Source organism: Trichomycterus rosablanca, chromosome 3 (assembly GCF_030014385.1).
Source record: "Trichomycterus rosablanca isolate fTriRos1 chromosome 3, fTriRos1.hap1, whole genome shotgun sequence".
Classification (NCBI taxonomy): domain Eukaryota; kingdom Metazoa; phylum Chordata; class Actinopteri; order Siluriformes; family Trichomycteridae; genus Trichomycterus; species Trichomycterus rosablanca.
The window spans coordinates 48,489,147-48,506,211 of record NC_085990.1 but is presented as its reverse complement, the minus strand read 5'-3'; the positions used below and the strand labels follow the sequence as shown (position 1 = coordinate 48,506,211).

Below are 17,065 nucleotides of genomic sequence, written 5' to 3'. Positions count from 1 at the left end.
GGGGCTGTCCAGAGGGTATTTCTTTCTAGTACATAGGTTTCTGGGTGGCAATGGACTACCACAACCCTCACCATGATGACATGGTTATTAATAATGAATAAACAAACAAATAAACCCTAATGCTCAGCAAAACCACACAGAACTGAAACACTATCACCAGTTTCTTTGCTCTAGAAGTTGCAATTTACATGTTTATGTTTATAATATTTGGCAAATGCTTTTATTCAAAGCAACTTACAATTGTGAACTTATACAATACAAGTAATTGAGGGTTCAGAACCTTGTTCAAGGGCCAAACGGTGGCGGCACCTGAACCAGTGACCTTTACTGCTCCAGTATTCTAACCACTGAGCTACCACTGCCCTCACATGTGATGTTATATGGTAACTGGTTTACAATTGACTAATGTATTTAATCACATTCAGCAGGCACAGGGAGAACAGTGGAGTAACTTCTGTGTGTGAAGAGACCCGTCACACTGCTTCGCATCAGTGACAGCTTGTGTCCTTGTTGTGGTATTTGTGGAACAGCTGCTCACCTTGTCAGAGCATCAAAACTGTATTTATTATTATTATTATTATTATTATTATTATTATTATTATTTCCCCCCCAATCTAGTCGTATTCAATTACCCGATTGCATTATGCTCCCTCTTTACTGATGTTGACTTCCACTCCTGACTGAGGTGAGCTGGGACTATCACACACCTCAGACACATGTGCAGTACTGACTCATATGTGGATCAGCTTTGTGTATGGAGAGCCATACCCTGATCAATGCATTATCTCTCGCCTCTGTGCAGGCACCATAAATCTGCCAGCAGAGGTCGTAATCGCATCAGTTATGAGGAATCCCCTTCGGCACCCACCCTGTTTACCCAGCCTGCTTGTAGCAGAGCTGAGATTTGAACCGACGATGTCAGCTCTGGTGTGCTAGCGTGTGCGCCACCTAAGCACCTGTTATATATATATTTAAAATAATACACTATCCTTTTTTGGTTGTACATGATTTTTAAGGTTCTGTGTGATTCTGTGTCATAACTTCACTACCAACCCTGCTGCTTTCACCATCATCTATATTCACTCAGCTAAGAGGGCAGTGGTAGCTCAGAAGTAAAAGCACTGGACTAGTAATCAGAAGGTTCAAACCATCGCCAGGTTGCCACTGTTGGGCCTGAGCAAAGCACTTAATTATCAATTACTTAAACTTTGAATAAAAGCACCTGCTAAATGCAGCAAATGTAAATGTAAATGTGAGTGTGTTACTCAGAAGCATTAATAACAGTGACCCAGATCAAACACAATCACCAACACACAATCAAACATGCTGGAGATGATAAAGTGGACGTTACTCGTTGTTTCAGGTCAGTGTTTAGTAGGAGAAAAGAACGCCATGTGGTGCGTTGCTTTTATTTATATCTGCATGTATAAATAGAAAGCAGATTAAAGACAACACTGAAGGAAGCATTTATCTTCGTGAAGCCCCCTGGGGTTGAGCTAAATGTTATGAGATGCATTACACTGCCTTCTGTCGGAAAGCATGTGTGCGCCACTCTCTAAAGAGGGCACCGGTTTTACCTGCATGTATTTATACGATCATCGATCTTATGGAAAACAGACGCGTCACATTAATAACATACGAGGAATATACACTGACACCGACGAGCAGTGCCAAAACATCAGCGCCGCCCACCTGATACGCTGTCAGAACTACTCTGATTCACCCAGACAGCAAGATGAGAAAAAACATGATCAGTTTGTAATCATTCAAATGTGATACTGCTCGAGTGTGAACCCGCCTCGGGCAGGTGAAAAGAGGCGGTTGGTTACTACACACTTGCTGGAGGGGGCGTGTGTTAGGTACGACCCTCCTCAGTCAGTGAGAAGTGATATATCTGGGTAATTAGATATGACTAGATTGGAAGATAGAGGGAAACTAATGTTGGCTTTTTTTTTTACTGTAGAAATTTGTAAAAAAAAAATTGGTTTGATTTTTTACATGACAAAACCTGCCATTTTAATATTCATTGTTTTTATATTCATTGTTTATCCACTTAAATCTATATTAATAAAACAGATCTATTTCATTATGAGGTAAATACTACTCAGCATGTTTAAAAATAAGCAATAATAATAACAATAATAATAATAAGTTCAGGACCCCCACAAGACCACCACAGAGCAGGTATTATTTAGGTGGTGGATCATTCTCAGCACTGCAGTGACACTGACATGGTGGTGGTGTGTTAGTGTGTGTTGTGCTGGTATGAGTGGATCAGACACAGCAGCACTGCTGGAGTTTTTAAATACAGTGTCCACTCACTGTCCACTCTATTAGACACTCCTACCTAGTTGTTCCACCTTGTAGATGTAAAGTCAGAGACGATCGCTCATCTATTGCTGCTGTTTGAGTCGGTCATCTTCTAGACCTTCATCAGTGGTCACAGGACGCTGCCCATGGGGCGCTGTTGGCTGGATATATTTATGGTTGGTGGACTATTCTCAGTCCAGCAGTGACAGTGAGGTGTTTAAAAACTCCAGCAGCATTGCTGTGTCTGATCCACTCATACCAGCACAACACACACTAACACACCACCACCATGTCAGTGTCACTGCAGTGCTGAGAATCATCCACCACCTAAATAATACCTGCTCTGTGGTGGTCCTGTGGGGGTTCTGACCATTAAGTGAGCAGATAAAAGAGAGCTAAGAGAGCAGTTGTAGGATAAAGAACTGCACTATGGTAGAAAGAGGCAAGGCCATGAAGGGCCAGGTGGTACAGTGGGATATTCCACTAGCGCACTAGCTCTGGGATTCTGAATCTCAACTCTGCTACCGGTCGGCTGGGCGCATTCTAGTGGGCACAATGGGCAGTGCCTGCAGCAGACGAAATTTGCCATTAAGTCTGCTGAGTGGGAAAAGGTTGGATTAATAAGTGGGTGGGGTCCTCAAACGCTGTGCAGAAGTGGAGGAGCAAGGAGATCAGTGCGTGTCTCTAAGCAACCTAATGTGCAATTCCCCCAAAGCGCAGGCAAATAAGAGGGGGTTGAGGTACCGTGCACATTTCAGAGGGGGTGAATATACCCTCCTCAGACGCAATCCGGATCCCCAACACCGGAAGATTAATTGGCTTTAAATGCAAAAAGACAAAACAGTAAGAAGAATTATTTTGTATTTGATACAGGCAGCTATTGGAAGCCAATACAGCTGGTGGAGGATGGGAGTGATAGCACGTAGCAGTACCTAAGAATCTTGCAGATATGAACATGTATTAATCCATTTTAATACTAAATTTTGATTAAATAATCATTTACAAACTTGCGATGTGTTTTTTAAAAACCTAATGGGGATTCACCGATGGGGATCAGAGGAGGCAGGTACTCGGGCAGTATATCCAACATACATAAAACCAGTCGAGTCCTGCATGGATGTAGCTTTATATTTGGTGTATGTGCAGCATTAACCTAGTAAGAGGAGGACAGGAGTGAGTATCCGTCTCTCTGGCTGCTTAGTGATCCCCTCCGTCTGCACGTCGTCAGGACCAGTTCAATCCATCACGGGCCGCTTCTGTCTGCGCCACCGTGGACAGATCCTAATGAAGCCCGAGCGCACACTCGACCGCCCAGCATCTTTCTTTCTCTCTCTGTTTCACTGCGGGTACTAGTGCCCCCACCATCCAGCGCAGCGGGGGACAAACGCTGCTCTTAATGCGCGCGCACACACACACACTCGTAGAAGCTTCTCACAGCGTCTGATGGAGCACCGTGGCAGGATGACAGATGGAGAGAAGCGGAGAGAGAAGTCACATTCTACTCGAGGTTTTATTCAACACTGCGCTCTGTACTGGAGGGAAAACGCTGGCAGCTTTAGACACTGTTGACAAATCTTTTACTGCTCACTAGAGAGACAGCAACATCTTTTTACTTCTATTTGCTTTATGTAAAATAATTACTTGTTCAATTTCATGGATTTAGATGAGGAGAAATGTCTCTGTGCTACCATGAACCCACCAGTGCGGGCTGATCTAGGCTACACTGTTGTACCAGACTAGGACTGAGCAATTTTCATCAGATTAACCAAACATACCTGGCTGAAATAATGTAGACATGCTGCACCTTTAGCATTTTAATGACACATTTAAATAACATGTCTAAGGCTTGTTACACACAAACACAAAAAAAAATTAAATCATATTAATAATAAAATAATTATATTATAAGTTTTTCCATTAACAATGCAGCAATTTTTGGCCATATAGTGTGTGTGTGTGTGTGTGTGTGTGTGTATGTGTAAACTCAATTTAATTGACAACTGGGTTTTACTAGCCACACCCAGGCATGCTTTCTACTCACTCACTAAGCTGCTTATCCTATGTAGGGTCGTGGTGGGAGTCTATCCCAGCACTCAATGGGTGCAAGGTACACAGAAACACCCTGGACAGGATGCCAGTTCATTACAGGGCAGACATGCACACACAAACACACACACATCTAAGGCCAATTTTGTATCTCCAATTCACCTCACTTGTATGTCTTTGGACTGTTGGAGGAAACACACACAGACACCGTGGAACATGCAAACTCCACATAGAAATGATCCAGACCGCTCCACCAGAGAATCGAACCCATGACCTTCTTGCTGTGAGGTGACAGTGCTACCCACCCCCACCGTGCCGCCTGTGTCTAAGACCTGTTACACACAAACCCAAGCTGATTTAAAACATTCATTTAACAATACTGCAGCTTTTTACCTAAATGTTGTCTATCTATTCGTCTATCTTTTCTTGCTCGATTTAAGAATTTAATTGTAATGCCACATACATTACACACATACACCAGCAGAAAAGGGCAGCAGGTTGGCCAGTGTTAGCCAGTGAAGGACTTACAGAGAGCCACATACAGAGCACCACATTTTGTACTTTGTATTCTTTTGTCACTCAGGCAGACAGAAGAAGTTTCGAACTCAATGGCAAGGTTGTCTAGCCATGTAGCTTTTCTACGCTCAGGCACTTTTGTCACTTTTTTTTAAATATATGTATATTTTTACATTTTTCACACAGGATTCAGCATTGTGTACGCAAAGTGAAAAGAAGTTGTTGAACATCCCATTTTAAAAGCAAATGGTATTAAAACAGAGTGACCTCTATGTGTGTTCGAAAACCTAGTGAGCTGCCTTGCTGTCTTACTGCCTACATAGGCAGCTGCCTCAGTAGAGAGGATTCTAATAAGTCATTGACTTATAAGTCAGGTTATTCGAACGCGCTACTTAGACAGCGATAACATCGGGTTTCGCTTACTAAGCTAACGCAGTTAGCATCATGCCATTCAAACCAATGGGATGAGGTGGCACAGCGCGCTAGCATGTCAACTAACATCTCCCTTCGTGTACCGAAAGCGGTTACATTCGCTGACAAGCCCGACCTTGCAAATAAAAACATTTGTGCAAGTTTATACAAATTAAAAATCAATAATAATTTATTTACGTTTGAAAATAACTCTGTTCGTTTCTCTGCTCCATCAGCCATTGTTTTTTTTATTTTTCTGTAAGAGAAGAGCTGCCGCACAATGCTGGGATTGCCTTGATCACTAAGGACGCTTCCAATGCTCACTCGTTCTTGAGTCAAAATACCATTGAAATTTTAAGATGCCTAACTAGACAGCATATTAAGGCATCTAGGATTTCAAACAGCCTCATTCTCGGGAGCGCGTGTGGATGACGTAAAATGCGTCTATGTAGAGAGATCACTAGCTTTTGGAACATACCCATAGAGTGTGCGTGTGCGTGTGTGTGTATGATCAACTACTAAATCAACCAGTACACCAAATTTAATTGACAACTGGGTTGAGTTTTACTAGCCACACCCAGGCATGCTTATACCACTCACTCACTCAAAGCCACTTATCCAAATCAAGAGGGGGGGAATCCGAGTAAATAGAACAGAAATCCGAGTGAATTCAAAAGGGTTCACAGACTTGCAACTGCATCAAATACAAAGAACCAGGGAAAACCAATGACAAAATAATGAATAATGTGTAAATAGTTTAACATTAAACTTCAGAATATTTTTTTCTAAACAATCTGTTTTAAAACTTTCACATTTACATCCAAAGCAATGCAGAAAGCCATGCAGACATGGGGAGAACATGCAAACTCCATACAGAAAGGACTCGGACAGCTCCACACGGGAATCAAACCCAGGATCTTCTTGCTGTGAGGTGACAGTGCTACCCACCGAGCCACCGTGCCGCCCTGCTTACTACCAGACCTGCTAAATCTAAACATCACTTAAATAAAGCTTGTCTGGCAATGAGTAGCAGGCTAGAGGGTCTTAAAAAGCCTCTTGTGTAGCCCATTCTGCAATGATGAGTGGGCCAAAAGCCTCCACAGACATGTCACAGACTTGTGGCAAGTTATCACAAATGTTTGATTGCAGTTGTTAGGGCAAACTTTTATACAGCACTGAATAAGCAAATTAGAATAACTATAATAATAACTTTATTTTTATCATTTATTTGGGTTTTAACGCCATATTTAACACGTGTCATTTAATGCCAACAATTTGGTGTTATGTTTCTGTCTGCTAAAATTGTACTTAAACATGACAATACATGATTTTGCTAAGATTGTTGCTATGCAGTAGTTAATAGTTGTTGTTGTTTTTTTGCATTGGCTTTTTTATAATGATCAGTAAGTGCGTAGTTGATGAGGTCAGTAAAAGTTGATTAAAGCAGAAAAAGCAGAACAGTTCTGAGGTTCTGTACAAAGCCGAGCTCACCGCAGCTGAAGACGTGCACAAAGTTAATCTCACAATCTTCAGCAGTAGAAGGAAAAGCATTTTTTGAGACTAAGCGTTTGGCCTCTACACCTGAGCGAAAGGCTCTGCCCTTAGCGCATTTCTAATTGTCTGAGCTCACCGTTTAACTTGCCGGCGTGAGCAAAGTTTAGCTCCGCACCTTCAGGCTTCATTTCCAGCGAGGCCGAGGCCGCTTGGCCTTCCTCGGACTGTTTACCGCTCTCCCCCAAGGAGCGGGCGCTCGCGGAGGTGACTGACCTCAATTTCTCTCTCTTTCCTCTGCTTTCTGCTTTCCAGCTCATGAATAAGTGCTCATAAATAACCCGACTCTGCTCGTCCACGCTGAATCTCCGGCGCAGGTTCACCTCCAAATAGACACGGAGGAGGAAGAAAAAAGAGCGAGCGAACCATCGCCAGAGGGGGAAATTACAAATTAAACACACACTTATTACTCTGCCTGCCTGAATGTGTGCACACAGTTTTGGACTGTTGTGGACCGGGTGGATTTTCACTCACTCGACTTGTAGAAGTAACTGCTGCTCACCTGCTTCTCGCAGTGACCGTAATCTGAGCCCTGATCCGACTGGAAGTAAGATGATTCACCACGGTTTTTGGCCATCTCAATCAGCGACATGGCGGTGCGTACCGTGGCGTTACGGGCGTGCACAAACACCATCACCTAAAACACAAACAACAGTAAAGTTTACACACATGTGGGCGTATATTTATTTATACTGTGAATACACATTTTGTGCTTTTCAGTTAGCTAGTGTGGTTACGGTAACAGCAACGTGTTCGTCTCCCTAAAAGCAACATAACTGAACAAGACTTGAATGGAAAAAAGCTACCGAGCCTGAACAACCACCTTAAACACTCTGGTCAGCCCCTCAACTGGTTTAATAATACCAGTAAAAGTAAATGGAACCACAAATCGTCCCCTGAGAGGTGCACCACACAAGATTGCACAACATGCTTTCAGACTAATGCTAAGATATAAACAGACATCATTCAAAACTATTACAGGACGATCTGAAATAAAGTGCAGTGCAATTCTTACTGTTCTTACACTGAACACCAAGTGCTTCTCTATAAACAAACCAGGGATGTGTGTGTAAAATTTACTTTCAGAGCATTAAAACCATTGAGAAGAAGAGTCAGACAAAATAGAAATAAATAGAATAGAATGCCTTTATTTGTCACATATACAGATACACATGTATAGTACAATTACATTCTTTATCCACATATCCCAGCTTGTTTGGAAGCTGGGGGCAGACCTGGGGGGCAGCCATTGTACGGCGCCCCTGGAGCAGACAGGGTTAAGGGCCTTGTTCAAAGGGCCTTGTCCAACAGTGGCTGCATGGCAGAGCTGGGATTCGAACTCTCAACCTTTCAGTTGATAGCCCAAATCTCTACCCACTAGGCTACCACTGGCCCTACCATCTACTCAAAATACTTCAGCTCAGTATAGTTGGTGAAGAAAAGATTGTGCATATGATCTCAGAAACACCATCTACTCACTAGGTATTACATGGCACAGAAATATACGAACTTAAAATAATGCACCACAGCATATTAGAGAAGCATTAGCTTATCTAGCTAATTTAACTCATTGGCTAATCTGACTCATTGGCTAATTTGGGCCAAAATTAAAAAAAAAGCTCAAACAGCTCAAGGTATTAAACTGTTAAAAAAAAAAAAAAAAAAAAAAAAAAATATATATATATATATATATATATATATATATATATATATATATTATTATTATTATAATAATAATTATTATTATTTAATTATTATCTATAATAATAATAATAATAATAATATTAATAAATAATAATAATGACAACAATAACAATAATAAAAATAGCTAATTATAATAATGACAATGATAATAATATAATAATAATAATAGTAATAATTAAATAAATAAAAAATAAAATATAAAATAAATAAATCAAATAAAAATATTATTATTATTTTATTATTATTATCATCAATAATAATACTTTTAATAATAATAATAATAATAAATAATAATGATAATAATAATGATAACAATAATAATAATAATAATAATAATAACAATAATAATTAAGAAGAAGAAGAAGAAGTAGAAGCTTGTATGGCCCAGAAAATCCCTCAGATCAGTTTCCATTAAAAATGATTCAGGATTTTGAAATTGAGAGTCCAAGTCCATCAGACGGAAAAATAGGCCAAAAATAAACCGCAATGCTGCACAAAGCTCAGTATCAAAGCTGATATGTGTTTCCCACATAATCAGTATGTATCAGAAATACCCTGGGCAGGGCCACTGTTCATCACAGAACAGCGTAGTGTGCTAGCCACTGTGCCTTTAATCAATATCTCACAACCATATAATCAAACATTATACCATAAGGTGAACAGACCACACAGTCAGTACCGCCTTTTACTCTGGTGGTTAAATAACCTGCGAGTAATATCAGGAGCTAACAGAAATGCCTTTTACTTCACCACATCCAGTTCATGAAATAAAGCTAGATGTGTACGCAGTCAGGAACAAAACCCTTCTCTCTCCCACTGTGGACCGAGAGGTTTCCATCCTGCATGACGTCCACGGCCGCAGTGGGGCAGCGTAGTAAACATGCTTAGCGAGGGGACAAAGGATGAGTGTAATTTTCCTATTATACTCAGACTGCCCTTGCAAATCGGTCAATACCTTAAACAAAGACAATCGATAACAGAAATACAAGCTAGCCAGTTACGAGACACTGGCAAAAGACTGCGCTACCGCTACCCCCCCCCCCCACCCCCCATCAGCACCACCACCGGACTCTATTGTCCTTTAAGGACACAGTAAAGTACTGACTCTGTGTGTGTGTTGCTCTTCTCACACACAATGCTGTAATGCTGACCACATCTAATCTTGCTGTAACTGTTTGAGAATTAAAGATAAAATAGTTTTACTCAGGATCACAACATAAATATGAGTGTTTTAGAGTTTAAAAACTTTAAATATTTTAAATTAAATATATACACTGATCAGCCATAACATTAAAACCACCTCCTTGTTTCTACACTCATTGTACGTTTTATCAGCTCCACTTACCATATAGAAGCACTTTGTAGTTCTACAATTACTGACTGTAGTCCATCTGTTTCTCTACACACTTTTTTAACCTGCTTTCACCCTGTTTGTTAATGGTCAGGACCCCCACAGGACCCCCACAAAGTAGGTATTATTTAGGTGGTGGATGATTCTCAGCACTGCGGTTACACTGACATGGTGGTGGTGTGTTAGTGTGTGTTGTGCTGGTATGAGTGGATCAGACACAGCAGCGCTGATGGAGTTTTTAAATACAGTGTCCACTTACTGTCCACTCTATTAGACAGTTCTACTTAGTTGGTCCACCTTGTAGATATAAAGTCAGAGACGATCGCTCATCTATTGCTGCTGTTTGAGTTGGTCATCTTCTAGACCTTCATCAGTGGTCACAGGATGCTGCCCACAGGGTGCTGTTGGCTGGATATTTTTGGTTGGTGGACTATTCTCAGTCCAGCAGTGAAAGTGAGGTGTTTAAAAACTCTTATCCACTCATACCAGCACAACACACACTAACACACCACCACCAGGGCGACACGGTGGCTAAGTGGGTAGTACTGTCGCCTCACAGCAAGAAGGTCCTGGATTCGATCCCCAGGTGGGGCGGTCCGGATTCAGTCCAAAGACATGCAAGTGAGGTGAATTGGAGACACTGAATTGTCCATGACTTTGTCGATATAACCTTGTGAACTGATGAATCTTGTGTAATGAGTAACTACCGTTCCTGTCATGAATGTAACCAAAGTGTAAAACATGATGTTAAAATCGTAATAAACAAACAAACAAACACCACCACCATGTCAGTGTCACTACAGTGCTGAGAATGATCCACCACTTAATGGACTACATACATACAGTATATATATATAAGGATTTTTTTGTCATGATTTCCACACTTCTCGAAAACAAATGCTATTAAAATGATGCGACCTCTATGTGATCCTTTTGATGGCTTATGGTACCCACAAGAACGTCAATTATGTCTGTGGGAATTTCAGCTAAAAAAGCTTTTGTATTGCTGATGTTGGTCAAGAAAGTCTCAGACGATGTTCCATATCATTCCAAAGCATTGGGGCTGGGGTCAGAGCTCTATACAGGACACTGGAGTTTCTTTAAACGGAGCTTTTCTTGATATCTTTATAGAGCTAGCTTGGGCACGGGCACAGTCATGCTGGAACAGGAAAGAGCCTTCTCTAAACTGGTGTAGCAAATTTGGAAGCATATAGTGATATAGAAAGGTTGCTGTTACCCAGGTGGCGCAGCGGGATATTCCGCTAGCACACCAGCGCCGAGATTCTGAACTCCTCGGTTCAAAACTTGCGGTTGCCACCGGTCAGCTGGGCGCCATCTAGCGGGCATAATTGGCAGTGCCTGTAGCAGACACGGTTCTGCTATGGTGGAATGACCGGACTATGTGGGCGGGGTCTTCAAATGCTGTGTAAGGACCCTGATTAGCAGAGAGAGAGGCGCCTGTGCAGAGTGCATGGGTGAAAAGGGGTTCCGCTAAGGGCTGCGTGTGGGTCGGAGGAGGCGTGAGCAGCAATATACCCACCTCGACTGCAATCAGGGATCCCCCAGCAGCGGAAGACAAATTGACTATGCTAAATTGGGAGAAAAATGGGAGAAAACGCATTAAAAAAAAGTTGCTGGTTCAAGCTCCACCACTGCTATGCTTGCCAATGTTGGGCCCTGAGCAAAGCCAATAATCCTTAATTGCTTTCATTGTGTTCAATTAAAATGTAAGTGGCTTTGAATAAAAGTGTCGGCTAAATGCTGTAAATGCTTTTGTATCTTTAATAATCACCGGGGCAGTCACCGGATCTGTTCAGGAAACACATTAGAGCCCGGAAATGTTTCTGTTTGGCTTGTATTGCCTTTGTCAGTACCAAAAACAGACCCAGCACTTCAGTGTTTATCACGATAATTAGGTCCTGTGGATAATTGGTAGGTAATTAATTTATAATTGCTAATTTAAGAACAGTCTCGTAAAAAAATAAAGGAAAAACACACAAACACATCCTTGAACACCTGCCAAAACATTTCCCAGCACCACCCACAGCAATCTGCATTTCCTCAGTGTGCCAGGAAAAATAAAGCCAGGGAGAGAAAAATAGGATCTTTAACAGCTGTTCAGCTAGAACGAGAGAAAGAACCATAACAAGGTCTCAAGGACGATTACAGAAATATAATATAAATGTCATGAGAACGGAGTGAAATGTCTTGTACCATAATGCACCGTTTCCATGAACAATTCTGCCAGCAGTGATGTTTAATTGCTTTATAACCATGAAAGGCCTTCGTTTTCTGGCCTTCAGGATGCAGAACACAAACAACTCGACAATCTGTTGCTTATTTTAATGAATTCTATTACTGCTGATCTGGGTGTACACCAATTCTAGTGATGACTATTTAAATCATTTACTTTATCTTTGGTGTATCTGTCAGATTAGAACTTCGTGAGGTAGAATTTTGGATCTATTTATTTATTTATTAATTAGGATTTTAACGTCATGTTTTACACACTTCGGTTACATTCATGACAGGACAGGTTACTGGTTACACAAGATTCATCAGTTCAAGTTTAATGTCAAACACAGTCACTGACAATTTAGTGTCTCCAATTTACCTCACTAGCATGTCTTTGGACTGTAGGAGGAAACCGGAGCACCTGGAGAAAACCCACACAGACATGGGGAGCACACAGAAAGGACCCGGTCCGATCCCACCTGGAAATCGAAACCCAAGACCTTCTTGCTGTGAGGTGACAGTGCTACCCACTAAGCCACCGTGCCAACATGAGGCAGAATATTGAATCTAGTAATTACAATGTAAACTACAGCAGCAGAAATAGAAAGTGTTTGTTAGATGCTGTTTTAAAAGCATTTTGATACACCTAGAGCGCATTCACATGAGAAGCGGCAAAACTGCTTTTGCGCCGACTGTGCCGTTGTTTCCTATGGAGTGTTGCGGTGTTGCTTAGCTTGCCGCTGCGCTTCCCTAAGCAGCGCGCACTGAACACTTTTGCCGCTTGACACAGCACTCAATGTTCACCTAATTAAACTTTGACCCAGTTTGCTGCTAAAATTTTCAAAGCTCCTCCATTGAGATGAACTGTACGAACAACGCTTAACATAAACAAAGCTTATGGAGACTTATTGTACCAAAACAATGACCGAGGAATTTCATTAGTGGAGAGAACTTATGAGCAGTAATAATTAAGAGAGGTTTAGCGCTCCTGTCTCCTTCTTTTAATACATTAAACCATGTTAAGCTTTATTTTTTTATGATAAGCATTTTAGACTCTCTGAAAAGCTGATTATCACAATGTCTTAAAGCCCCGAGCTGTAACACAAGTTTAAAAGTGAAACTGAGGAGAATACAGATAAACACAGATACATGTGGAGCTTTCAGAGTGAATCTGATGGTTATTTTACACAAATGCAGATTCGTTTAATATTCACACTTTGATGACGTTTTACCACACCCCTCAAGCCGAGCGCTGAACAAAGTGTGAATTGCCGCTTCTCATGTCAATGAGCCCTTACTTTAATGGCATTGTTTTTTGCCATGTATTTCCACTTTATTTGTGATAGAAAGAAGATTTGATGACCTGTGCACAAAGGGTGTGTACAAATGAGCGTAATAGTGTGACAACACAAAAATACTTGTTATGAAATGAACAAAAATATTTCTGGCATTGTGAGTACAACAAACAGACCTATACATAAAATCTATAATAATGCAAAATATTAAAATTTCAGCATTACAATTGAATAAAGGAATGAATGAAAACAACAGTAGCTAAGCTAAAAGTCAAATATAAAGTAGTTTATAAGAAATATATGCAAAAAAGAGAGTAATTTATAATAAAAAGGGCGGCACGGTGGCTCAGTGGGTAGCACTGTTGCCTCACAGCAAGAAGGTCCTGGGTTCGATCCCCAGGTGGGGCGGTCCTAGTCCTTTCTGTGCAGAGTTTGCATGTTCTCCCCATGTCTGCGTGGGTTTCCTCCGGGTGCTCCAGTTTCCTCCCACAGTCCAAAGACATGCAAGTGAGGTGAATTGGAGACACTAAATTGTCCAAGACTGTGTTCAATATAACCTTGTGAACTGATGAATCTTGTGTAATGAGTAACTACCGTTCCTGTCATGAATGTAACCAAAGTGTAAAACACAATAAACAAACAAATATAATAAGAAGAAACTTTTACCCATCTGCACTAAGGACATTTAATAAACTGTTAAATAAACTGCAGCCACTGGTGATTTGCTAATATATGAGCCAAACTCCCACACATCACTCAGAGATAGTGCCGCTAATTATCTAAAAGCTGATGAACTCAAGAGTATAAAATGCTAGTTGTACTCAATCCACTGTTTAGAGACGTTTGTTTAACGCTGTATTGCTACATCCAGGTAAATACACATTTAAAAGCTGCATGTGTGTATGATGCAAATCTTGGATAATACAGCGGTACCATCAAGTAGCCAGCTGACGTTCTAAATAAAGCATCAGTATAAATAAAACGTTTTAAAGCATGAATTATAAAATACAGGCTCTGCCATGCAACATACATACAACAGCTGTACCTAAGCTCTGACCCCAGGTTCAAAAGAAGCTGGAATATCTGGAAAAGCATTTAATTTTACTGTACACGTTATAGCCTAGTGGTTAAGATACAGGAATAGTAATTGAAAGATCGCTGGTTTAAGTCCCACCACTTCCAGTTTGCCCCTGTTGGGCCCTTGGGCAAGGTCCTTAATCCTCAATTGCTTAGACAGTACACTGTCACAGTACTGCATGTCAGTTTGGATAAAAGCGTCTGCTGAGTGCCAGAAATGTAAATGTATCATGTATATAACAAATAAAGGCAGTCCACCTGCACTACATTACTATACACTATAAGCACAAAAATATTGGGACACCCAGTCTAATTATAAATTCATGTGTTTCAGCTACAACAACTGCTAACAGGTACAGAATATCCTTTATATAAGGACAATAATAAGCATCCAACTTTGCAGCAACAGTTTAGGGAAGGCTCTTTTCTGTTCCAGCATGACCGTGTCCCAGTGCACAAAGCTCTACAAAGACATGAAGAAAAGTTTGATTTAAAGGAACACCAGTGTCCTGCACAGAGCCCTGACCTCAGCCCCACTGAACAGCGTCAGAATGAACTGGAATATCAACTGAGGCTTTCCTGACCGGCATCAATGCCCAGCCAGACAAATGATCTTTTGATTGAATGGACACAAATTCCCATGGACATACTTTAAAGCTCTGTAAGAAGCCTTCTTAAATAAGTGGCTACTGTTCTAGCTGAAAGGATCACAAAGATCAACAAGCTCATGGGAGCCGCACGGGAGCATGGATGGTAGCACTGTCACCTCACAGCAAGTAGGTCCTGAGTTCGATATCCAGGTGGAGCAAAAATTCTTTCTTTGTGGAGTTGGCATGTTCTCCCTCTGTGCATGTGAGTTTCCTCCAGGTACTCCTGTCTCCACATTCCAAAGACGTGCACTCGGGTTAATCGCAGGTACTAAAAACTGCCCTGTGTGAAAGCGTGTGCTACCCGAGCGCTCGTTATGTCAGTATTTGCGTGGACATCATTAACATAGCAGGTTAGCAGCAGATTTATGCAGCACAAATATTCAAACTGTGATTCAGCAGCATGTTTATTCAGCTTTGTTCAAAACAAATTACACTACAGAGAGTGTTTAAAAAAGGATTTAGGGAACCCATCCACAGGGGCACAGTCATGCTGGAACAGAAAGTCCTACTAACACTGGAAGCATAACATTAATTTCAGATTGTTTATTTTATTTATCTGTTAGCAATAAGTGTGGATTAAACACTTTAAATATTAGATGCAACTTTAACAAGTAGTCTTAATGAAACAAAAAGGTTTAAAAAATTTTATCATACTGAATTTGTATTCATTTACACCATACATAATACGTTACAAAGCAGTTTAAAGGTTTGGACTGGTGACCTGTCCGGGGTGTCCAGTGACCCGTCCTGCCCTACTCCCAGTAAACTGTACCCACTGCAACCCTGAATAGGATTATTTATTTATTAGAATTTTAACGTCATGTTGTACACTTTGGTTACATTCATGACAGAACAGGTAGTTACTCATTACACAAGATTTATCAGTTCAAGTTCAAAGTCAAACAGTCATGGACAATCTTGTATCTCAAATTCACCTCACTTGTACGTCTTTGTACTGTGGGAGGAAACCGGAGCTCTCGGAGGAAACTCACAGAGACACGGGTACTGACATGGTGGTGGTGTGTTAGTGTGTGTTGTGCTGGTATGAGTAAATCAGAAACAACAGTGCTTCTGGAGTTTTTAAACACCTCACTGTCACTGCTGGACTGAGAATAGTCCACCAACCAAAAATATCCAGCCAACAGCGCCCCATGGGCAGCCTCCAGTGACCACTGATGAAGGTCTACAAGATGACCGACTCAAACAGCAGCAATAGATGAGCGATCGTCTCTGACTTTACATCTACAGGGTGGACCAACTAGGTAGGGGTGTCTACTAGAGTGGACAGTGAGTGGACACGGTATTTAAAAACTCCAGCAGCTCTGCTGTGTCTGATCCACTCATACCAGCACAACACACACTAACACACCACCACCATGTCAGTGTCACTGATCCACCACCTAAATAATACCTGCTCTGTGGTGGTCCTGGGGGGGGGGGAGTCTTGACCATTAAAGAACAGGGTAAGAGAAGGCTAAAAAAAGCATGCAGAGAAACAGATGGACTACAGTCAGTAATTGTAGAACTACAAAGTGCTTCTTTATGGTAAGTGGAGCTGATAAAATGGACAGTGAGTGTAGAAACCAGGAGATGGTTTTAATGTTATGGCTGATCGGTGTATAACCAGTAATAACGGAGAGAGGTTTAGTGTTCCTATGTCGTACTTTTAGCACATTCAGTCACATTACGCCTTTTTACGTTAGTACTCTTTACTTTCATCGCACAACACCCACCGTTGATGACGCAGGCTTGGTTCCCAAAAACTGGTGAAAACGCGGGTCAGTCCTCTAAAAAAAGGTTCGAAGAAACTCGAACAGAACCGGTTCAAGAACCAGAGTTCTTTTGGTGGAAAAGCGCTAGGGGAGAACATGCAAACTCCACACAGAAAGGACCTGGACCGCTTTACCTGGGAATAGAAC

At 41.3% G+C, this 17,065-nt stretch overlaps 1 protein-coding gene across 1 annotated transcript in view; it reads right to left on the bottom strand.

Moving 5' to 3' along the window:
* The window catches only part of ascc3 (activating signal cointegrator 1 complex subunit 3), a 283,422-nt gene that overhangs the window by 110,166 nt on the left and 156,191 nt on the right, over positions 1–17,065 (bottom strand). Inside the window, exon 14 of the mRNA XM_062991400.1 lies at positions 7,337–7,471. Coding sequence (XP_062847470.1) covers positions 7,337–7,471 — 135 coding nt within the window. The remainder of the gene's footprint in view (positions 1–7,336; positions 7,472–17,065) is intronic.